Source organism: Pteropus medius, unplaced genomic scaffold, assembly GCF_902729225.1.
Source record: "Pteropus medius unplaced genomic scaffold, Ma_sr-lr_union100, whole genome shotgun sequence".
Taxonomy (NCBI): domain Eukaryota; kingdom Metazoa; phylum Chordata; class Mammalia; order Chiroptera; family Pteropodidae; genus Pteropus; species Pteropus medius.
Genome location: NW_024346150.1, coordinates 604,090 through 627,467, shown reverse-complemented (window position 1 = coordinate 627,467; position 23,378 = coordinate 604,090). Strand labels below are relative to the sequence as shown.

General features: G+C 48.8%; 1 protein-coding gene and 1 non-coding gene across 9 annotated transcripts; one reads left to right on the top strand and one right to left on the bottom strand.

Moving 5' to 3' along the window:
* Positions 1-5,572: 5,572 nt before the first annotated feature.
* On the bottom strand, positions 5,573-5,679 carry LOC120613003 (U6 spliceosomal RNA). Its single transcript, XR_005655589.1, has one exon. It is a non-coding gene; the product is annotated as a U6 spliceosomal RNA (small nuclear RNA).
* A 4,856-nt stretch (positions 5,680-10,535) lies between these two features.
* On the top strand, positions 10,536-19,315 carry DNAJB5 (DnaJ heat shock protein family (Hsp40) member B5). Of its 8 annotated transcripts, none has more exons than XM_039875488.1 (5): positions 10,548-10,720; positions 11,540-11,681; positions 14,042-14,286; positions 17,156-17,757; positions 17,886-19,315. In XM_039875488.1, the coding sequence occupies exons 2-5, from the start codon at positions 11,614-11,616 to the stop codon at positions 18,117-18,119; spliced, it is 1,149 nt and encodes a 382-aa protein (XP_039731422.1). In that variant the 5' UTR covers positions 10,548-10,720; positions 11,540-11,613; the 3' UTR covers positions 18,120-19,315. The 8 variants fall into 8 exon arrangements, with proteins under 8 accessions (XP_039731426.1, XP_039731422.1, XP_039731421.1 ...); XM_039875487.1 differs by having other exon boundaries at positions 10,549-10,684; positions 11,367-11,681; XM_039875494.1 differs by lacking the exon at positions 11,540-11,681 and adding an exon at positions 11,367-11,480 and having other exon boundaries at positions 10,550-10,720.
* The last annotated feature ends 4,063 nt before the right edge of the window (positions 19,316-23,378 follow it).

Below are 23,378 nucleotides of genomic sequence, written 5' to 3'. Positions count from 1 at the left end.
AAGAGAGAGGCAGCACCTCTCAGGGACCCAGAATTCTAGGAACCTCTCAGCCAGGTCATTCAAGTTCAAAAGTCTTTAGCAGAACAGTTGAAAACCCAGGTGAGCCATCCTAGCCCCTGTTTTTCAGATGCAATCTCCTGGCCCAGAACCCAAGGGGCCTGAATGGAACAAGTATGGTGGCAGGAGTCACAGCCCTCTGTGTTAGATGCTTCACCCAAGTCTGCTACCACAGAGACCTAAAGCCTAAGCTCCAATGAGGACAAGGTCTGAATGGAAGAAAAGAAGAAAAGGCTTATACTTTTTCATCCTTCCAGCTCAAACTCAGCTGTAGACCTAGAAAAGTGTGCCATTGTTTGGAGAACAGACCCTGTCTCCCACAGCCCAAGAAAGAGCAGCTCCACGGGAGCCCTGAGCGGGGACTCCTTTCATCCACCCTGACAATGAGGATAAGAGGCTGGAGCTAAGAAGAGGATTTGCATCTCAGCTCTCTTAAGCAGATAAAGTCCCAGCAAAACTCACAGGAGGCAGTTTTCCCTTCTCCCCATCATTGAGATTTGGCCTGAGTTGCTACTTCTCCTACTGCTCACTACATTTTCTTCTCCACCAGGCTAGGGCCGAGCCTGGTATGGGAGGATTTTGGGGGCAAGCAGAGGCTTCCACCAGGCTGCCAAGCCTGGCTTCCAAAACCCAGCTATCCTTTCTAAGTTCTCATCAGGTTGTCAAGTCAGTGCATGTTGTGGGTCAGCCCTAGCCCTTGGGCTCAGGTTTCTGTTTCCAACCTAATGACAGGTTTAGCCAGATCTGACTACCAAGAGTTATTTGAGAGGGTGTTGGCTCAATCACACAAAAGCTAACATATCCCCATTGCTCAAGTAACTTTTACTAAATTGTTTAGAGAAGAAACAGCATACAGCTCAGTGTCAAAATGCTCAGAGGAGAGGTACAACCAGGTGTGTGGTGTATGGTCTCCTCCTGTAGAAACTGCCTGACCTAGAAGCAGAGTGAGAAGCTTCTGGGGTTGGATTTTTTAGGACTGAAATGAAGCAGACAGAAGACAAATCTGGGTTCATGTGTATATGACCCTGAACATTTCAAAACTCACAGCTTTTTGTAAATGTTCCTTAGCCATACTCCCGAGACTGATCAGTAGGAGGGGCTGTTATTTAGTCCAGTTGAAAAAAAAAAAGAAAGAAAGCTCATGACTCTTGGGCCCAAGGACTGCATCTGAAGCAGCTAGGCCTGGAGTTTTGCACTGAGAAGATTAAAGCACATTAAGCACAAGGCCTTTCGCTTACTCTTCCGGCAAGTCACTTTCTATGCCAATGGCTTTGGGTATTTTACGTAAAGACAAGCTCTGGGCTTTGAGAGCTGAACAGCTTTTTTTCTCATCAGTCACAGTCACAGCATCATCATCAGTCACAGTGATGGGAAGGCCACCTTCTTGTTCCCTGACCTTCACAGATCAAGGTGATGCTTACCTCTCTGGAGTTGCAGCTTCTAGATTTCTGTGGGTGAGTAGTGAAAGACCATGGGCCAGACCAGGCTGGCTGGAACCCAGAGCCTGGCAAAGCAGGCCCTAGAGTTCTTCCACAACAAGATTGGACATATTTGGGATCACCTCTCTCCCTATTCTAAGCACAGCGAGCTTCCTTGATAGGGGTGTGCTGCAGAGGGCCTAGTGGACACCGCCCCAACAAACTTTAGAGTCTCTAGTCCACAAGAATCCTAGGAAGAAGAAAAGCATGGTGAAGCAACCAGCTCCTCCTTCTTTGTAGGCATCTAGCTTTTTACCAAAGGAGAGGTTCCATTGCTCCCCCAGTCCAGGGTTGTGGAAGCCCTACTCCACCCCCATGTCCAGGATCTCCCTTTGCAGTGTCCTAATTCATGGAGCCTTCCTGCAGTATGAATGGAGATGTTCAAACTCTTATAAACCTAGTGAACCCCATTCCATTTCTTTTTCAAGCCCTTCCATCACTGTGTCTGAAATTCTGCCAAGCACAAAAATTAGTGTCTGACTCTAATAAGAGTATGAGAAAATGTTTCAGTCTTTCCTTCTTGGCAGCCTAAAACTGCGATCAGTGCTTTTGCTAAGCACCACCCAATCACACCCCCAACCAAGGGAGACTGGGGCTACATATGTACTCTGAAGATCATCTGCCCTAAACCTGTTTTTCACCCAGCAGTCCTCTTCCCCATGCTCAGATTTAAAGACAAAGGCATCTGGATGACAGTGGAGTTGCAGCAATCGAGGCAGCTGAGGCAGTAGCTACGGCCACATAACCTCTCCAAATCTGCTCTGTGGCTTCCTTTCCTGAGACCAGCCTTCCTCAACAGATGCAGGCTCTGCACTTTTGAGCAATGGACCCTTTGGATCCCAGGGATGGAGCTGTTCCCTCATTCCTAGGTACTGACCTACTCTCAAGTGCTCTTTTACCTTTGGGGACAGCCACAGCCAAAGCCATGAGCACATTGCTTCTTCCTGCCCTCAGCCCAAGTGACTGGGGATGCAGAGCTGTCACTGGCCTTTCTGGTCTTGGTGCTCCCTATAGGATGTCACCCAGACCTTGTTTGAGTGGCCAAATCTGGGGGTTCCCCCATTCTTATTACTAATATGGGAAGCACATAATCGAACTGCCTGGGAAGAGTGTACTGTACTGGGGGGTGAGCCCAGGACTGTGCCTAGGCCTCTTAGCCTGAAGCAGCCTCAAACACTGCAGGTCTCATGGCTTTAGTAAGAGTGATACCAGGAAGCCCTATAGCCAAGGTAAGCTCAGCAGAAGCTGTCTGGCAGGGCACCAGGTTAGCCGTGACTGCCCCAGAGCCAAGAGTAACCCTCCAGGTAGGACTAGTAGCAGGCTATAGTGCCCCTGCAAGCATGTCTCCTTCCAACCAGCAGAATAAAGGTAGATACATACTTGGCGCTAAAAGAATAGCCAGGACATCCTGGCTGCACCTATAACCGCAACCCCTCTTTACCCTTCTATTACAGTGGAACAAATTTGCTACTTCCTCCATGCCACTTAGTTTGACATTACCCAGGATCTCTCTCTCTCTCTCTCTCTGTGCCCCTACCTGCTACCCAGACAACAGAGATGTCTCTGAGATGGGGATATTAATGTATCATACCAGTTCCCAACAGCTCAGCCCTGGAGTGGGGTGGGACTGGACACTTTCCCTACTGTTGCTTTCCCGCTGCCACTGCTTTTGGCAACCTTGAAAAGAAAAAAAATAAGTTACAGAAGTTTCACTAGACCCAAAGAGCAGTAAGGAAAACCTTCCCTCTGGGCCACATACCCTGATGACCCAGATCATGGAGAGGTTGTCAGATCTGGTCTCAGCTGGTAACTAGGAAGCCCAATCCCACTATGTATAGAATGGGTTGGTGTGACCACAGATGTGAACATCAAGGTATAAATAGCAAGGCTTTTCTGTAGCTGTGGTGAAACACAGGCCTTCAAGCTTAGCCTCCTTTAGGAGATGGCCTATGATATGTCTTCCAGCCAAACTCAGGCTTGTGAGGGAGGTTCTGAGAGTACTCAAGTAACAATGGAGGATCCAATGTCCTGTGATCTCTCATGCTCTTCCTGTGTGCTTTTCTGAGAAAGGTAACGAGAATTAGCTGAGGGGAATATCCCCAAGCCTTGTCTTCCCGTCATTACAGCTGCATGCTCCTCCCCATTGCTCAGCCTTCACTCCAGAAGGAGCTGATTCTCCCACAGGCTGGGCACAGTGAAAATCATAATAAAGAGTTTGTGATGCTATTTTGGCTTCCTGTTTCCTGTTCTTTGGAGCGCCTGCCGAGTTTCCGTTGGTTTCCTATCATTGGCTAATTCCTGAGTCTGAGTGCAAGATGGGAGCAACTGTGGCCTTCAAAAACAGTATACCGTGGCTCTCTTTCTAGAGCTTTTCTGGTGCTGACCTTCCCAAGAATCAAGTGATGGGTGGGGGTGAGAGGAGGCAAGGAGCTCCACCAGGGACACAGAAGGGACCTGGAGGTACTGAAGAGAGGAGCCAGAGTGTTTGGAGAAATTGAGGAAAAAGTAAGGCCTCTGAACTTGTCTGCTATGTATTGCCCCATCCTCCCCACCAAGGGCCTGTTTTAGACACTTCCCAGTTCCTGCTGAGTTGCAAAGTAGGTGAAAGCTAGCTGGCCGTGTTTTCTCCTGGTATTCTGGACCCTCCTTGGTCTGATAGTTTCCTCCTGTTTTTGCAAATTGGTTTAATGTGATATAATATGGTTGGGTAAACTATGGTCTGAAGAAGTTTTCAGAGGACTACAGAATCCCCACTCATCCCTTTCACCTGGTAAGAACAGAGCCAGTACCTGTAGCAGGAAAGCCTCTCTAGAATGTGGCTCAGAGGCAGACACTCTACCTTCATTTCATAGGGGTCCCAAATACAAATAATTGCTAACATTTTTGAGCACTTACTATGTGCTGGACAGTTCTAAGTGCTTTGCATAAATAATTAATCTTCAAAACAATCCTATGAGATTTTCATTACAGATGAGAAAAGTGAGGAATAGAGAGGCTGAAGTTTTTTCCAGGTTGCACAGTAATGCAGCTAGGAAGTAGGGGAACCAGGTAGTCTGACTTCTGTGCCCATGTTCTTAACCATGTTATTGTGCTGCCTGTCAAAATACACCTCAAGGAAACAGCTGTGTTGTGGTCTAGCACCTCTCCCTTTCCACCTTCTAAGAATAGACATACACAGGTAGCCAGGCCTGTAGCCATGTCACAGGATTTCTTATTACCTGGACAACTCACCCCATTCATTCACAAGATTCCCATACCTCTCCTCCCTGGAGTTATCCCATGGACATCCATTAGGCTTGGAGACAGCTTAATAACATCCTACAGGTCCCTTCTCCTTGTCTCCAGGCTCAGTGAAGCTAAGCATTAGGATTCAGGCATAAAAGCTGGGCCTCTGTGGACTCTAATTTAGACAGCCAGATTTCTCCACCCTCAGTCCAATAGTCCTGACTGGAACTTTAGATCTTCCTTGACTATTCCTCCTACCAACTTTGACTGTTCCCTGGGCTGTCTGGAGCTTCAGTTCCACACAGACTTCCAACTACCCTGTCCTGCTTTGGCTCAAGTGTACTCCTCTTTATCTCAAGAGAAAGTCATTCCCCAGAGGTAATGTTTGCTAAACATGGAGTAATTAGTGTCCTCTGTCCCACCACACCCAAAAGATTGCTTGGAGTTTGACCTAGCTGAACCTCAGTTTCCTCAACTGTGAAAATCTAGAAAATAGTCCCTTTCTTGTCTGCTGCCTGGGCTGATAGTTGAATGAGGGCAGAATGAGTTTGGTAAAAGAGCTTTCTACACTGTAAGGCACTGAGTGAGCAGCATGGATTTCTGGCCCCACCTGAAGGCTATGCGTGTATTATCTTCCACCCGCTCATAGTCCGAGGTATAGCTGGGGGTACCTCCAATGGCCTCTATCCACAGTGCTGAAGTCACAGCCAAGCCAGCTGAGAATCTTTAGTCCCTCTTTTTGTTTTGTAATATACTAAGTTATTCATATATACATTCACTTTACAATCTTACATTTTAATATTCAGCAAAAACAAAAATATGAACACTCCATGAATTTGCATGTCATCCTTGCACAAGGGCCATACTAACCTTCTCTGTATTTTTTCGATTTTAGCATATGTATTGCCAAAGTGAGAACTTCAGTCCTACCTTTAAGTACACATCAAGTGCAGAGATTTCAAAGCCCAGGGATTTCCCTAAAACTCAGAAAGTATTGCCAAAATATTTTTATTTTATTTATTTCAAGTATCTTTGTTCATAAAATAAATATAACACTCCTTTCAAAATCACAACAGGTATAAAATGGGCAAGATGTGATTTAGCAGCTCAGGGAGAAAATAGGTTGTGGTCTTCACTTGGTTATGGGTGAACAATATGAGGTGGCTACCAAAAACACTGATGCAACATGAGGCTACACAGAAAGAGGTTTGGAGTCAGAGGAGGGAGCAGGCTGACTCATTTGCATACCGCACTGGCATGTCAGGAAAAAACTAATCCAGGTAATCCAAAAACTAAACCAAGCACCATGAACTGAAACTCAGACAGGAGACCATAGTCTTAGTGCCTGGAGTGGAACAAGGCAGAGGAGGAACCCAGGAAGGCCTGCGGGGTGTTCACCCTGGAGAGGAGCGGACTTGAGGGATGCCTGGCAGGTGGGACCAGTGAGGTTGATGTGATCTTGAGCACAGAGCTAAGACCAAAAAGGTGAAGGAGAGGCAGATTTCTGCTCAATAGGACCAAAAGATAACCAGATACCAAGGAAGGTACTGAAGCTGTATTGAGCATTGAGTTGGAATGGGATGCTTCACCAGGTATCCAGTCCTCTTAAGACCCGTGATGCCAGTAAATGGTTAAGCACCTTCTGGTGAGTTCCCAGACCTCAGCCCAGATGAGCTGTAGGAAGACCCATGATTGTACAGACCCATGTGACCCCAAAGTGTCAGCATCACTGAGTTAATTCAACCTTTTAGACCACTATTTTAGTTTATTTTATTTAGTTCAACCTTTTAGACTACTGTTGTGCTTGCAGCTCTGGGTCTTGACCTGGGTCTCGAAAAACGATTCAAGATCTCCATACGCCTGATATCCCCTTCCCAGGTGGGCTCTGGGAAGCTTGCCTCTAGAACCTGATGTTGCACGCCCTCTGCTGGTCATTTCTAGCACTGTCCTCTCACACCGAGGCAATAAATGACCCTTTTGAATCCTTATGGTACTGGTCAGTTCAAAACATGCAGCAAGGTGCCAGGCAAGTATCAGGGAATTAGATTTCTGGTCAGTGTTCAGTCAGAGTACATGATCAGAATTGCATCTGTGGATAAATTCAAATATCTGTATCAAGATTGGGGCTCATCCATGTCTAACAGGAAGGCTTGGGCTGAGGCTGGGTTTGGGGGCACTGCCTGATTCAGGATTAAGGTCAGTGTCTCAGGCTGAGGCCAAAGTTGAGACTCAGTGTGGGACTGAAGTCTGGGCTAAAGTGTCAGCATGAAGTATATATCCAGGTGAGATGCTGAGTCTGACCTCAGGAAGAAGTCAGTCTGCATCCAGGGTAATGGGGTTAATGTAGCATTCCTTCCTATACCAGATAGAAGCATCAGGTAATAAACACTAGCCACTGGAGAACTCAAGCAGAGTTCACGGGAGACGTATAAGAAATTGGGGACAGAATTCAATCACTAATTTCTAAGGGCCTCCCAACCTTAACGATGGTAATGGGCAGGCTAGAGCCCCCTTTTTCCTCAGAAGATAGATCCCAGTATTCTAGTTTCAACTTCCTGCTAAAGCCTCCCACCAACCCTAGTACTGCCACATACAAATCATAAGTACAATTTTGGGACAGGAGAAGTCCAAGGGCCAGTCCTGTCACTGCAGAGAGCTGGCAGCTGTGGGAGTAGTCTTCCTTTCCCCCAGGATTCTCTGTTTCTACTGGCAACATCTCCTGGTAACCTCCCACACCCAGATCTTAGCAACCATGGGAACCCCTGGCAACTGTTGCCATGGTGACAAGACAGGGAACTGAGAACCAGCTGGAGGGGGAGCACTTCCTCTGGAACCTTCAGGATATGTGCAAGATAGGGGGCTCCCCCTCCCATACACAGTCTAGGAGGGAACATGTGTTCCTGTCTAAACACCTCCTCACTGGCATCCACACCCACCCCTGCCCCCACGTTCCGGTTCCTTCAGGGTGAGGAAATGAGGGACACCGAGTATTATGACGTTTCCATGGAGAGGGAGGGTGAGTAGGGTGTTTGGAACAGACATGATCAGAAGTGTATGCATATACCAGTGTGTCAAAAGCCACAAAGACACACTTCATCCACTCTTTGTCATGTAGACACGGTCATTTAATCATACATGTACACTAACATAAAACCGTACGTTGACAGCAAATAACAGAATCAGGCACACTACCACACAAAAATAATTACACAGATACACTCTCACAAATTGCATACAGAAACAACAGTACAAATATCTCCCAATCAGACTCAAACATTTAGATGCACTCACACACCGAGATATCTGTGAACTTACAGAGTAACAGTTAATTCTGTTGAGCATTAACTACTGCCAAGCTCAGAACTAGGTACATTACACGTGTTACCTTAATTAACCCTCACAACAACCCTCTGAGGTATTGCTGTTGTCTATCCCCATTTTACAAAAAAGGATATGAGGTACAGATGTGGCAAGTAACCTTACAAGGTCAATAATCTACCTCCAGAGCCTATATCCTTATACCCTATGCCTCACTGTGCACCCTGGTTCTTCATACACACATCTGACACCCAGGGCAATGGGACAGAGGGCAGCAATAGTGACACTGGCAGACAACAGAGTCCATGTCATCAATACCCGAAGGCACAGCCCGAACCCTCAAAGGTCTAAATCTACACTTTAGCATTAGCAGGGACCGGGTAAGGGCCAGTGTCTAAACTCTCTGCCTCCGTGTTGGCACAGGCAAGACTGGAGGAGGCAAAATAGACAGAACTGGAATAGAAAGAAGTAGAGCCACCTACAGCCCAGGCCCCCATTAGTCTGGAGGTGGGAGAGTAAGAGCCCCCAGATCTAAAGAGCCAGCATTATTCCTGGGATCCCTCACCCTACCTCACCCATTGCTATGTCACATTATTTCATTCCCTCATCATCCCCCTCCCCTCCCCTCCTCATTCTTCCTCATCCCATCACTCTGTCCCATCCTTTTGCTGCTCACCCATATCCTATTCCTTTTATTCCTTGTTCCCCACTTCCCTTTCCCTCCTTATCCCCTTCTTTCCTCCCCTCCTACCACCACATCCTCCCTCCTCTGGCGCTCCCCTTTATCCCATCTTCCCTGCCCTCCTCTCCTCATCTGCCTCACCCTACCTTCCCTCCCTCCTCTCCTACTTCCTCTTACTCCATTTCATTTCCTTTCTCCACACCTCACACCCCTTTCTACCTGGGATCCCCATAGTGAGTACTACAAAGAAGACAGGTAATGGAGATCATGCAGACCTGACCTCAGGACCTCTAGACCTCTCTCCTGCTCTGCTATGATCTTCTCTGCTCTGTAGCCTAGGTACTGATGCTCTAAAAGCCTCAGTTTCCAGCTCTATCCAGTTTGTATGACCTTATGGGTATCCAAACTCTGTCTTTGAAACAAAAAGGCAAAGAGAAGTTAGTGAGAGCTTCTGCCTCAGCCCTTCCTTTGTCCTCAAACCCTCCAAGAATTCCTTTCCCCTCTTCACCCGGGGGTTATCCCCTCCCCAGCCCTGTTCCCTCTAGCACAGATGGGCCTGGGAGACAGTGACGTGGGCGCCAGGCACCGTGTCTGCTCAAGCGTCGGCTTCCGCTGGCAACCACCTCCGCATCCCTGCCTGCTCTGAACAGCGGGGATACTGGGATTGAGATGTAATGCGGAGTGGGGGTGGGGGTGGGACTGAGATGGGAGATTCTGAGGGTGTTAAAAAAGAAGATCAAGTGGAGCTGAGATGATGGGTTAAAGAGGGGAGTTAGGATAGGGGAGATCATGGGAGCAGAAAGAATTAAGAATAGGATATGACAAAAGATCATGAGAAAAGACAGGAGATCATACGGGGCCAAGAAGAGGGAAAAACAAAGGGGGGTTAAAATGTAGGGACCCAAAGGGGAAGTAGAATGAAAGATTATAGAGAACTTTAATGGAGATTGTGGGAGTTGCTGAGAAGGGGCTGCTCATGAAGAAGCTGGGATGTAGGGACTATATAGAGAATGAAAAGGAGACTCAAAGACCCATGGAGGTGCCAAACATGAGAACTACCAGGTTACAAAAGAGAGAGCGGAAGGGCACTTAAACTGCATATCTAACGGGGTCTGTTTTGAACTTCAGTTAGGTCACGTCAGGTCAACTCTGGGTCAAGGTAAGGTAAAGCTAAATCAGGTAAGGTCGAGGTCAGTTCAGGGTTTGATGGAAAACAGGTTAAGAGGTGACCTTTTGACCCTGGTCCAGAGACTACATCTCCCAGAGTGCACTATTCTCTCGCCTACCCTCCTAAGTGATATAAGGAGAGAATTCCCAGAGTCATCAACTGGTGGGCGCAGTTTTCCTTTAAGACTCCCTTTGACGTTGCACGGGTTCCAGAAGGTTCTCCCGGGATTCGAGTGGTGGCCGGTACGTCCCACCTTCTCAAACCGGAGATTGGACTACTATATGCGCACCGCCCCCCCCCCGCCCCCCGCGCCTCCTGGCTCGGGTCCGAGCACCATAGACCAACCAATAAAATCAAAGGGCGCATGGAGTTACCGCCCCCTGTCCTATTCACCAATGACACGACGATATAGCGAAGAGGTGTGGTTGACTGATCCCAGACTGCACCAATCAGACCCACACCAATCACTGCCAGGAATGTGTGCGTGTGTGGCCGGGTGACAGGGGCGGAGATTGGGCGGCTACTACTGAGCCACTCGTTGAAGGCTGTCCAATTACAGCAGAGGCTGAGTTGAGTGACGGGTAGACGGCGCAATGGGCGGTGCAAAGGCGGAGCCGTAGGGGCGGGTCCCCGGGCCCGCTGTCTGCGGCCGGCGGGCAGGCGACTCCTGTCCCGAGTGGAGGCGGCGGAGCCGGAGCCGGGGGAGGGGGCAGTGACTGTCTGACGGACCGCGGAGGCGCCCGCAGCTCCTCACCGGTGAGGGCGCCACGCTAGGACCCGGGGGTTCCGAGAGTGAGTGCGTCGCGAAGCCAGGGGTCCTGGTGTCAGTGAGTTGGGACACTGAGGGGCCATCGGCTCTTCTGCCATGGGGGTGCGGGGACTTGGGCTCTGCAAGGTGCTAGTTGTCTGCGACCCTTTTACAGGGAGCAGCCAGCGTCTGAGCCAGGGGAGAGTCGAGTCGGGTGGGGTCGGATTGGGTACCACGGGGCGGAGGCGTTTCTGAACAGGCCCTGACAGCCAGCACCGGTGACATCACCGACCACCCTCCCCCGCTGGAGCCCCCACCCCTTCCCCCCCTCCACCCCCATCCTCTCCTCGCCGCGCCTTTTGTCCCGGCGGAGCCCTATTCTGCCCCGCCCCTCCCCGCTCATTTGTGAGGGAGGAGACTCCCCGTCAGTGACTTCATTGAGTAGGTTCTTGGGAATTGGGGTCGGGTCCTCCCCGGAGAGAGAGGCAAGAGGAACTCGCTGCCTCTCAGGCCCTCACTGACAATCACACCTGTCACAGGTTCACACGCTGCCACTCACAGCACACGCTCGCACTGCTAGTCTTACTGTCACACTGTCATACAGTCATTCACAATCATCCAGACATTACTGCACCTGAGAGCAGGTGGCTGCTGGATCCCATCCCTTCACTCTCCACACCTGGGGATCAGGTCCAACTCCTGCTGCACCGGACTGGCCTTGCTGGGCAAGTGCCTCTTGAAAACCTGAGGAGGTGGCTTCCAGAGCTGCAGTTCTCCAAGCAGGCTCCAGTGGAGCAATCAGAGGTGAGGGGCTGGGCTGGGCATGTTTAAGCGCACAGTGCTCTCCTGCCCATCCCCAGCAGCACCCCCACTGCAGGCCCGAGGAGCTTTCCGGAGCTTCCCACACTTCTGGGGAGAAGACTTCTTAGCCAGCTTGATGTTTAAAATTCAGCTGGAGCCCTTAAAACTTCGAGCGTGGACGCTGAATGGGTTTGTAAAGTTTCGGTAAGTCCCTCCGGAGAATGGCACTCATACCAAGTCAGATCCTCCATATCACATCGCACCCCCCCACCCATTGCCTACATTCTTCCTCCATCTCATCCTCATCTCATCCTCATTACATATAAGAACACCTTTCTACCTCACCCCTACATTTAAATGAAGTACACCCCTTATCATACATCTCCTATGCCAAACACTTCAGGCATCCATTTTCCACAAATATCTCTAGTATTTCAACTCTCTACATCTCTCTTTCGACCCATTGATAATCCATTTCCCATCTCAGTCATTTACATTTGTCATCTTTCATCCCCCTCCATTAGTACTTCATTTTTAATATCAACAATCTCCCCTCCCTATACCACTCCTCTTTGCCATTTCTCCTCATTTTTCATTCCTGCCTCTACATTAACATCCTCTTCATTCTTCTCCACCAAAGGCAGTGCCATGCCATGGGGCTCCTTTGTCATTCCAGCACATGGCTTGTGGGTAGGGGGAGGAGGGAGGAAAGGAGGAGGAAAAAGGCAATTCCTGAAAGAGCTTGCCCTGTGTCTGTGGAGGCAAAAGAATTATAGGTCTAGAACAGCTAGGAGGTGGGTGCCAGGAAGGAAGCTGGCTGGATGAAATAATGCAGGGACATCAAGAGGAGGGTGGGAGAAATGGTAAGTTGTTCCACTTGCCCTCTACGTAGGAGATGCTATAGGGGCACCCTCTTGGGTGTGCTAGGGTTCTTTCCCAGTCCCAAGGGAAAAAAGGTATGGGCCAAGGCAGAGATCCAGACCACCCCCCAGCTCCCTCTCAGACAGCTTTTACTGCTGCTTCCGAAAATGGCTGCCCTCCCCCAGATGCTCTTTCTTCTCTGCCTCCTCCAACCCTAGCCTCCTCCACCAGGCGTGACATGCTGGTAGGGGGAAAGGGGGTGTACCCGCCTTTTTGGAACCTTCTCTTCGTCAGAGTGAGGTGACTCTTAGAACCATGAATCAACCCAGCCACCTGCAATAGGCCCTGTGGGGGCAGGAGCTAGGGCTGTTGTCTCTACCTACCTGGAGCCTTGAGGCCTCCTCTTACCAGTTAGAGCCCTCACTCCTGCCAAGAAACCCTGTACCCCTTGCTGAAGCAGTCAGAGGCAAAAAAGCAGGCTTTAGTTGTGGCCGCCAGCCCAGGACATTGCTAGAAAGACTCTGGTTCTCCGGGCTTTGGCAGGGGTTGGCTATATCTCAGAAGGGCTGGAGAATGGCTTCTGGCCATTTCCTCAAATAGCTCTAGCTATAGGAAAGTCCCCTTCCCTTCATATCCACCACAGAAACGTTGGTGGAGGGAGATTAGTGTGGAAGAATTAGAACCCTGTGTTTTTCCCTCACATAACAAATACTCCTGCATCCAGCTTAGAAGGGCCTATCAGAAGAGTGTGGGCCTGGCACTGGGCCAGATCCTAAACCACAGGGCAGGTAAGAGGGATGGATTCATAGGAAAGGTATTAAGGAAATGGTAGTTAGTACCCAATTGTCTCCTAACAACTAAGGTTTAAAAAGGCCCTATCCCTAGGATGCTTTTGCTCACTAACACTGGTGCTTAGATGGCACAGACATATCTTCACACACAGTTTTGTGTGTAGACATTGGGAAATGAGTAAAAGGAACTGCTGCCCTAGTTAGGGGAAGGACAGTGTCACCCCCCCACCCCCACCCCTTACTAATGAGGGAGTTAGAAAGAGCAGTTTCCAAAGACTATGAGTCATCCTCTGATCTGAGTCACACACGAAGCTTAGCATAGTCTGGGGAATGGGGGTAGGGGGGCCTGGGGTCTCCAATGGCAGAGAGGACTCCAGGCACGCATACCCTGACTCAGCCTGGCTGGCTAGGGCAGCTGGCTGAAGACTTGGGCCTGTCCCCAGGCCTGGGCCACTGCTGCAGCTGACCTTAGTCGGGCTCCATGCCTGAGGCATGGCGTAGGAACCCACGATGCTCAGGTGACCTCACCCAGTACACTGATCTTCACTAGCTTCTGTGTGTAGGTCTGTCAGTCCATGGTGCCACCTCACTCAGCAGGGCCTTTCAGGGGTCCTCAGTCTGGCCCAAGGACCTGGGCCTTAGCCTAGCCCCAAGAAGTGGGCCACAGTCCCCAGCTTCCTGCTAGGAAAATCCAGGAACTGAGGAAAGAATCACAGAATCCTAGAATGTCAGAGCTGGAAGAGATCATCTAGTCCAAACTTTTCATTTTATTGATGGGGAGACAGAGGCCCACAGAACAGGCATGACCTGCTGAAAGTCACACAGTGACTTTTAGAGATTGCAGGATCATCAGGAGCAGGGCTGGAACAGAGGGAACGGTGACATCAAGGATTGGCCCTGGATTTCTTTCAGAAACAAGGAGACCAGTGCGGGTCCAGTGGCTGTGATGGGAAAGGATTATTACAAGATTCTTGGGATCCCATCGGGAGCCAACGAGGATGAGATCAAGAAAGCCTATCGGAAGATGGCCTTGAAGTACCACCCAGACAAGAACAAAGAACCCAATGCTGAGGAGAAGTTTAAGGAGATCGCAGAGGCCTATGATGTGCTGAGTGACCCTAAGAAACGGGGCCTGTATGACCAGTATGGTGAGGAAGGTAAGAGGGCAGTGCTCTAGCCTGATGCTGGACCCTTGTCCTTATTTGGGGTCCTGGATGACCTGGTTCTCATAGCAGGGAAATGGAGGCTGAGGAGGGGGTGAGGGAGGCGTGTTCCCAACACTGATACCCAGAAGAGAAAAAAGACCACCCACTACCCAGCCTTGGCTTACCAGAGTTCTCCCCACCTCTCTCTACTCCTCTCCCTCCTTAAGTTCAGGCCTTAGAGAGGTTTAAAGCTAGAATTAGAGGCCTTCCCCCTCCTTCCGTTCCCTCTCAGCCTTATTAGTCCTGCCTGAAGTCCCTGCTGCTTCATTGGCTGATGGGGAAGGTTAGGGAAAGGGAGTGTGTGGCTCTCTGAGGACAGAGCATTTACATTCATCAGCATAAAGATTTGGCCCTTAAGCAGCCTGGGAATTAACCACTGGAGCTCTGAGAGAAATGGTTGTCCCGGATTTCTGCCCCCTCCCTGCCCACCTCAGGCCATCAGAACAGAGGTGGAGTCTGCCTCCCTGAGGAAGTGGCAAGGATCCAAGAGTGGAAAAGGAACTGCTGCTGGCACCTTGCCCCCTCCCTGGGGTAGCTAGTGGCCACGCACAGGGTGGCAGGAAAGGCCCAAATAAAGCCTCTGAGAGGGCGGCCCCTCCCCGCACATCCCACAGGCATGATGTAGCTGCTAATTCTGGGCCTGCCCCTCAGGGCCGCCTGCCACCCGCCAGCCACAGGCACCTGTCAGGCTATATTAAGAGACATAGTCAGAGCCGAGGACTCTCCTTACCAGGAGGAATTGTCCTTCCTCCCTAGGCATCCACCTTTCTTGCACATTGTCCTCACTCTCCCCACTCTAGCCTCAAAATTAGATGGGCTAAAGGTATGTATTGTACTTGATAAAGAGTAGGCACTCAAAAGAATGTTCTCTTCCTCACCTTCTTGCTTTGTGTTCCGTGCCCCTATCCTCTGTGCACCCTAGTCCTCCCAGCCCCCTATTCTTGTTCTCCATACTACTAATTTCTTCCATTTTTCCCCTGCTTACCTACTAGACTTGCCAACTCCCAAATTCACCAGGCCATCTTCTGGAATCCCCAGTATTCTCTCAGCTAAGAAATTTTTCTCTCTGGGACAGAGGGATGGGAGCAGTAGGGGTGGGGAAGAGGGAAGCTATGCAGACACCATGCCACCATGTGACCTGTCTAGGAATTGCACTCATTCCTCCACTTGGCTTCACCTTTGTTTAGGAAGAAGGTAGGAGCTGGGAGAGCCACCTGGAAACTTCACCCCTCCAGCATGACCAAGCCTAAGTGAAAGGCAACGCTCAGCCCCTAGGCCCAGACACAGGGCTCTAATGCAGATCTGCATCCAGGAGGGCTCCTGAGGATGCAGCACAACCTTAAGGAGATATCCAGGGCCTGGGGAGGGAAAAGCAGCCTTGGAAATGTGGGTTATATTTCTGTCTGCCTTGCCTCCTTCCCAACAACCAGACAGAACAGTTGTGCACATAGACTCTGTGCTTAGCCCTGGCTGGGGACAAGTTGTTCCCAGCTTGAAAAGGGGGTGGTAGTGGTACAGCAGGAATCCCTGCAGAGAAATTACCTCTTCCTGTTGTCATCAGTCCAACCTCCCTCTCTTACTGAGCTCTGCCAAGCTTCTTGAACTCACCTGATAATCAGACCCTCAACAGAAGGAAAGAACAGATCCTGAGTCTTAGGGGAGGGGCGAAGAGGCAGCTGTCCCAAGTCTCTGAACTGCCTGCCACTTGGCCTCTCTAATAAAATCCAAATCTGCCCTTGTGGTTTCAGGAAATAAGAGGCAAATTTAGGCTCAGGCTTCCACAGCCAATTGAAATTCTAGATAAAAGGCCACGAAGAGAAGTCCCTTCCCCGAATCTGGGCCCCACTCGGAATCTACATATTCTAGAATATGATTTCTCAGTGTTAACCCTCTGTTCCACTCCTTCCCACACCCCCTACTACCCCCATCACCACCACTACCAACCCCCATTAAGGCTGCCTCCAGGAATCTGAGCCCCTTAGACAGGACCTGACTTTAGAGAGAGCAGCTGGGGTCACCACCCACAATGTGCCAGCTCATTCATGCATTTTGGTTGCTCTGACATTAAGTATAAGGGGTAGAGCTTTGTGTTATATAACTCCAGGGAGCTCCATTCCCATTGTAGTCTATGACTATCCAGTGGGTGAAGGGCACCCCCTGGAGTTGTGCAACACTGTGAGTCCTGAATTTGAGAACAAAGCATTTGAAAACTTTTTCAAGAGAAATAGCCCCTCATCTCCAAGCTAATGAGCCTTCCTGCTTTTTTTGGGCCTTCCCAATTTCCCATTTGGTCAGAAATCAGGGAAAGAAGAAACCATGTTAGAAGCAGACTAAGAGTGGGCTTCTTCCTAGACTGTATTCCCACCTTATTTGAGACAGGTCACTTACTAGCCCCTTGCGTGGTCAAATCCTGTCTTATGGCCTCTTGCTTGTGTGTCTTTAGAGATAAACCAAAATTTAGGAGCCAGGTATAACTTGTAAAAATTTGGGAGCCAGCCCAGCCATTCAAAGCTTTGTGAGACATCTTTGGGTCATGGGTACATGGAAGAGATTACAGGACTAGAAGTCACATTCTCCAAGTCTTAGCTTTTCCACCTATTGGGTATCTCAGCCTCTTTGAACCTCAAGATGTGCTTTATCAGTAAATACATAATTAAGAGTAAAAATTAATCTTGCCAGAGACTTTTCTTACTTTATTAGGCCAGCCCTCTCTATGGAAGTTAAAGAGTTCTTGCTCTGGGCCCATGAGCTGGGAGCTAGAGGGCAGAGGGAGGAGACTGGGGTGGGGACCAGCCACACTGCCCCTAACTTCTCTTTCCAGGCCTGAAGACCGGTGGTGGTTCATCAGGTGGCTCCAGTGGCTCCTTTCACTACACCTTTCATGGGGACCCCCATGCCACCTTTGCCTCCTTCTTTGGTGGCTCCAACCCCTTCGATATCTTCTTTGCCAGCAGCCGCTCCACTCGACCCTTCAGTGGTTTTGACCCAGATGACATGGATGTGGATGATGATGAGGACCCATTTGGTGCCTTCAGCCGCTTTGGCTTCAATGGGCTAAGTAGGGGTCCAAGGCGAGCCCCAGAACCACTATACCCTCGGCGTAAGGTTCAGGACCCACCTGTGGTGCATGAGCTGCGGGTGTCCCTGGAGGAGATTTACCATGGCTCCACCAAGCGCATGAAGATCACAAGGCGGCGCCTCAACCCTGACGGGCGAACTGTGCGCACTGAGGACAAGATCCTGCACATTGTCATCAAGCGTGGCTGGAAGGAAGGCACCAAGATCACCTTCCCCAAAGAGGGTGATGCCACACCTGACAACATCCCTGCTGACATAGTTTTTGTGCTCAAAGACAAGCCCCATGCACACTTCCGCCGAGATGGTACCAATGTGCTCTACAGTGCCCTGATCAGCCTCAAGGAGGTATGGCCTGGGTCAGGTTGGGTGTGTGATGAAGGGGGATGATAGGAACATTCTTTACCCATTCCAATCTTTTCCTCTCTTACCACTCTACTCAACCTTTTCCTCAATCTCTGCCTCATTTTCCCTAGGCGCTGTGTGGCTGCACCGTGAACATTCCCACCATTGATGGCCGAGTGATCCCTTTGCCCTGCAATGATGTCATCAAGCCAGGCACCGTGAAGAGACTCCGTGGGGAGGGCCTTCCCTTCCCCAAGGTGCCCACCCAGCGAGGAGACCTCATTGTCGAGTTCAAAGTTCGCTTCCCAGACAGGTTAACACCACAGACACGACAGATCCTTAAGCAGCACCTACCCTGTTCCTAGGCTCTGCCCCAACCAGCCCAGAGTCTACCACAGCAATACCCCCACACTCACCCCACCCAGTGTGCACCCAGCCTGATGTCTACTGGACACTGGCAACCTTTTCTAAAATGCAAAAAAAAACAAAACAAAAAAAAACACCCCACTGATTTTCAGGAAAATGTTCCTGTCCCTGACCCTTTTCAGAGCTGGGCTGCCTTGGGGGATTGGGAGGGAGGTGGGGAGAACTAGCCCAGGCTAGGGGTCAATTTTCATGTCATTAGCTTTGAATCCAGTTCCCACTCCAGTGGCTGGAGAGTGACCTGAGTGCTACTTGAAGATATAGAGATTCCTTGTCCATGCCTGTAAATAGCATGCCCTCCTTCCCCTCTCAGCTTTGCTAATTCCTCTCCTCTCCCTTCCCTTTGGCTTCCTCCTGTTGGGGGAAGAAGAGGACAGAAAGGACATTGCTTTCCTACCCCAGCCCCACCCCCAGGTCCATAGTGTCTAAGGTTATCACATGCATATTCATACACACAAAGCACTCACCTAGGGCTGTCTGTGCCTCTCCAGGGTTGAGATTGGAAGGGAAGGTCCGTAACCCATGAACTGGGCCATTGAGCACAAGACACTTTTCATTTGGGGCAAGGAGGTGAACAGGGCCATCAGCAGCCTCCCTGATAGCCCCCCTGCCCAGACCCCACAGAGCTGGAAGTTCTGTCCTCCCTGTTGCTCTCAGGAGTGTGTAAGGGTGGAGCGGAAGGGGGTCTATTGTACTAAAGCTAAGCAGTGCAGGGCAGGGTCCATCTCCCAGCCTTCATCAGGAAGGGAAAAGCCTTTGGGGTCAGGTAGCAGCTATTCCCCAGCAAGAGATTCAGGGTCACAGGTTTCTCCCCACACCTCTGAACTCAGGGCCTAGCCACCCCCAAACTTCTAAATCCCTTTTTTGTGATATGTGAAGCTACTTATTTCTTACCCTTCATGGAGGCTGTATGGGGAGTTTCCAGCCCTTTGATGCCTGTGTGACCCTATCCCACTTCCACAGTTGTATAAAGGTCAAATAGTGAAGGAACCAGGGGAGGACTTCTTCAGCAAGGTCTTGGGGTGGGGTCTTCAGGTTCTCTCACTTTGACAAGCCCCTTAATGTTTTTATAGTAGTTTTTTTGTATTTTTTTGTAATGACAGTATTATGAAAAAAAATAAAATATTTTAAAAATATGGCTTTTGAGCAAGAGCAATGAACCTGGGGTTGGGGGTGAGTGTGCAGTGCCACTGTCAACCTTCCTGCAGGCCCCTGGTGACCTTTGAGAAGTCCAAGTAGGCCCTCAATATAAGGTGAAGCTGACTCCTTCCTTCCTCTAAGCGCAGACTCCTGGGATTTCCAAAACGTATGCCACAAATAGCAAAGACAATATATCACTCACCTGTTAAAAAAACAAATCTATTTGGAAAGAATAAATATCCTTGGCTATGAGAAACAGAGTCTATCCTCTTTGAAGGATGTGCTAGCATGAGAACTAAGAGGTTTTCTCTACATAGACTGCAATTTTCCTTTGAAAGAAATTTCCCTCCTAGGAAGAAATGGAAGACTTTCCAGCTGACTAGAAGAGAAACATCCCCAAACAGATGGGGCAGTGAAGAAGACAGCCTGGAAGTACCTGGAATCCTTGGTCCATGCTGGTGGGGCCTGGCTGGGGACACAGGCTTCCTGGGAGGCATGAACATTCTTGCTGATCCTTAAATCTCACAATTTTCCAAGGATGTCTGTCCTGGCCTCTGAGGAACTGTCCTTGCTGAGACAACTTTAGCCCTCAGGGCCCATGTGCTGTGCTGACTGCATGATGCACTTGTCACTTTCCTTGGTATTGGTAGGAAGGAGCCCTGTAGTTGAAGAATGCTCATTTGTGGGCTTTGCCTGAGCCTGGACTTCCTCCTGCTGCTTATATTCCTCTGGGCCTGAGCCCTGACCTTTTCCAGGATCAGGCTCATGACATCCATGCCCTCCTGAATTTCAGTGTCCCCAGTGCCATGAAGACAGTTCTGTCTTCACCTGGTCCTGGGCTCCATACAGAGGCTGACACTGACTAGGCTTTTAATAGAGACCTTCCTGTCCTTGCCTTTTTTCCTGGAACAATGCTTCATCCTTTTACCCAAAATAATTTTAGAAGGAGCCTGTTCCAGCGTAGAAACCAAGGGCTCTTGTTCACAAGGGTGTCTACTAATACCCTGGCCTGGGCAGCGAGAGCTCTAACCCTGCATCCCCTACTCGATGCTCTCCTATTTCAAGTCTCCTCAAGTTGTCCCTCTCTTCACTGGGGGCTAAATTCTTGTCCTGGCTCTTCCCTGAGGCCTGAAGCTTTGGGGTCTGCTGTGCCAGACTGCTCCCTCTGGATTCCATGTGAATACACAGAACCTAGGAAATTTTCACATCCTCATCGAGCACTCTCTGGGGATGTGACTATGAGACCTTAGAAGCCAAGCTATCTGAGGCCTGGGGCACTTCAATGCAAAAGCCCTGAAACTGGCTCTGCAGCTATACCTGCAATTTTAGCCTTATCCTTTTTGGAGGCTACATGGCGGATTTGTGGTCCTTTAATGCCTATGTAACCCTAAACACACACACACACACACACACACGCACACATTTAACACCACGCACACAAATTGTTGTAAAAGGATTCAAGGGCTAATTTAAATGAGAAAACCTGATAAAGACCCCTCTTCCCAGAATCTGGCTGAACCAATCTTCCTCAGCTCTTTTACTATCTTGACTTTTATACAGCCATGTGTGCGTGTGTGTGTGTAATTTTGTAATGACAGTACTATGACAGTCATTTGCTCATTTGTATAACCATATTGTGTTCTTTAAGGCTTGGCCACCCTGAATCTTGGGCATTCCTTGGTCACTGGAGCCCCTTGACTGCTCAGATAGCCATTTAGTTTCTGGGCATTTCCCAGCTCATTGACTCTCAGAACATCTTCTGATTGTGGCTTAGGAGCTAGAGTCTTCTTAGATTTCACTATCTCCCTGAACTCTCTGGACCTTGAAAAAAATCCCTAAATTAATCTCCAACATCCTTTTCCTAAAGTGGAAACTCCAAGAAGATGCTCCCCTTTGTAGTGATCTCTTCCAGACACTCTTCTCTCTGTTCTCTGCTTCTTAGGTACTCCTCTGTGGCAGAAGTCTGTTGGAACAAACTCTACTCTCATATCTTGGGTCATGTCCTGCCATTTTTTAACTTGGAATGACTCTGGACTGCTTCTCTTATTCCCCATACAATCCCACTCTGCCACCATTTATCCATGCTGATGGGTGTGAGGAGTTAAATAGTTTGTCTACTCTTCTCCTTGGACTGAGGGTCCTGTGTGAACCATGATCAACATCTCAGGACCCTTAGGCCTTCCTTTCTCACAGGTGAGGGGGCAGATTGGGAACTATCCAGGGTGGGAACTGAATTGTTTGTGATCGGCTTGTCTCCTTACCTGCCTAAAGGTTTCTTTTCAAAGAACTAAGCAAGCTCAGTTTCACTACCCCTTAAACACAGATGACTAGGAGAGAAAGGTAAACTGGAGAAGGGAGCATGATTGGATCTCTATTGACGTAACAGTTTTATGGATTCAAGGATCCTGAGAGGTAAGCTCTACCTCTGCCACATCCAAAGCCATATAATCTGGGCTTCCTAGTGCTTGTCTAATGCCTAGATCAAGGAAGAAAAGCTTCCAAGAAGTATTCAGACACTGTTCCTGATTCATTGAGGGTATTTCCAGTATCCAAGTAGCTATAGGATTTCCCAGGAGTGGGTAATGTATAGTTCACAGAAAGCCATGAACAATACACATCTATAGGGATCCCACTTTGATAGATCTGCCCCAACTTCTTATCCAAGTAAACCTTCAGGGTATTTTCCAGTCGCTTCAAGTCTAGGTTCTCTTTTGAAAACATTGATAAGTCATTTCCTGACCCATTCTCCAAGTGACTCAAAAAGTCACTTTTTATCGCCTCTGCAGAATCAGCCCTCAAAACCTTCAGTGAGTAGCTTTCTGAATTCCTTGATAGGTTACATTTGGGGCCCTTTCTAAGGCTATGCCTCAGACCTTTCCCTAGGTCATTCTCTGACTGAAACTTTGCTGGGTCCTTCACATGGAAACTTCCTGGGTGCCACAATCCAATCTTTCTTAGATCCTTGCTGCTTTGGCCCATAAATATGGAGGGCTGTGAAAGTCTATAATTGTTCCGTAGCTAAGATTTGTCTTTTAGTTACCCTGAGGCTGAATCAGTGCGAGACTCTTAGATTCTGCAAGCCAGGACCCACTAGTGTTACATAGGATTCTTTCAAAGGTGGCACTCTAGTTGGTTCCAAATAGTATTGCTTATAGGCAGTTCTCTAGGAAGAATGGAAACTGACACATAGACATAAGAGGCTGTGCTGTACTGAAAAAGGTTAAAACCACAAATTTTCAATCTGCTCTGTAACAGGTGTTAAATTTCAGTTGAGGTGAGAGAATGCACTTCATGCTGGATCTTAGGAAATGATACTCCAGAGGCCCTAATTTGGGGTGGAAAAAGAAGGTAGTAGGAGTGGGAGCAAAGACCAAAGGTGGACCTGAGGTAGGGGCTGAGAACAAAGCATGGTTCAAAGCTAAGGAAGCAATGGAGAATCTTTAGCTTGCTTTTAAACTAAAGAGCGGAGGAGCAGCATTAGAAATTCCACTGACAAAACAAAGGGAGATTCCAGAGGGGAATAACCAACTAGAAACCAGGACAGTAGCCACAAGGGACTCACTGTACAGAGAGGGGAGACCCTAGAAGGGCTGGCTCCATTTATGCTCCATAAATGGTGCCCCCAGCTCTGGGGATATGAGAGTTGCCAAAGACTATGCAGTTGCTCTGGTTTGTCTTCAGTGCTCCATAATGGTTGAGAGCCTGCAGTGCCCTGTATTTCAGCAAGTGGCTCTAATATAGTCCCAGAAGAACAAAAAGTATATACAAAGAATATAGACTTTACAAAATTAGTTCAGAAAAGTCACTATATAAACAATAGAAACAATAACAAACTCTGGAGAGAATCTGATTTCTAGAGTTGTCACATTACATTATTTTAAATGTTTAATTTTCAATGAAAACTAAAACATGCAAAGAAAAAAACTTGGCTCATACACATACAAGGGGGAAAAATAGCAATCAATAAAAAGTGACCCTGAGGAAGCCTAGATATTGGACTTACTAGACAAAGACTTTAAATCAGCTATTTAAAATATATTCAGAGAAGTCAAAAAAACTAT

Bases quoted from the DNA above. Each gene is read 5' to 3' on its own strand.
- DNAJB5 (XM_039875487.1), top strand. From the start codon at position 11,500: ATGTTTAAGCGCACAGTGCTCTCCTGCCCATCCCCAGCAGCACCCCCA. The intron at 11,682-14,041 runs GTAAGTCCCTCC...GATTTCTTTCAG, and splicing joins AATGGGTTTGTAAAGTTTCG to AAACAAGGAGACCAGTGCGG. The intron at 17,758-17,885 runs GTATGGCCTGGG...CATTTTCCCTAG, and splicing joins CCCTGATCAGCCTCAAGGAG to GCGCTGTGTGGCTGCACCGT.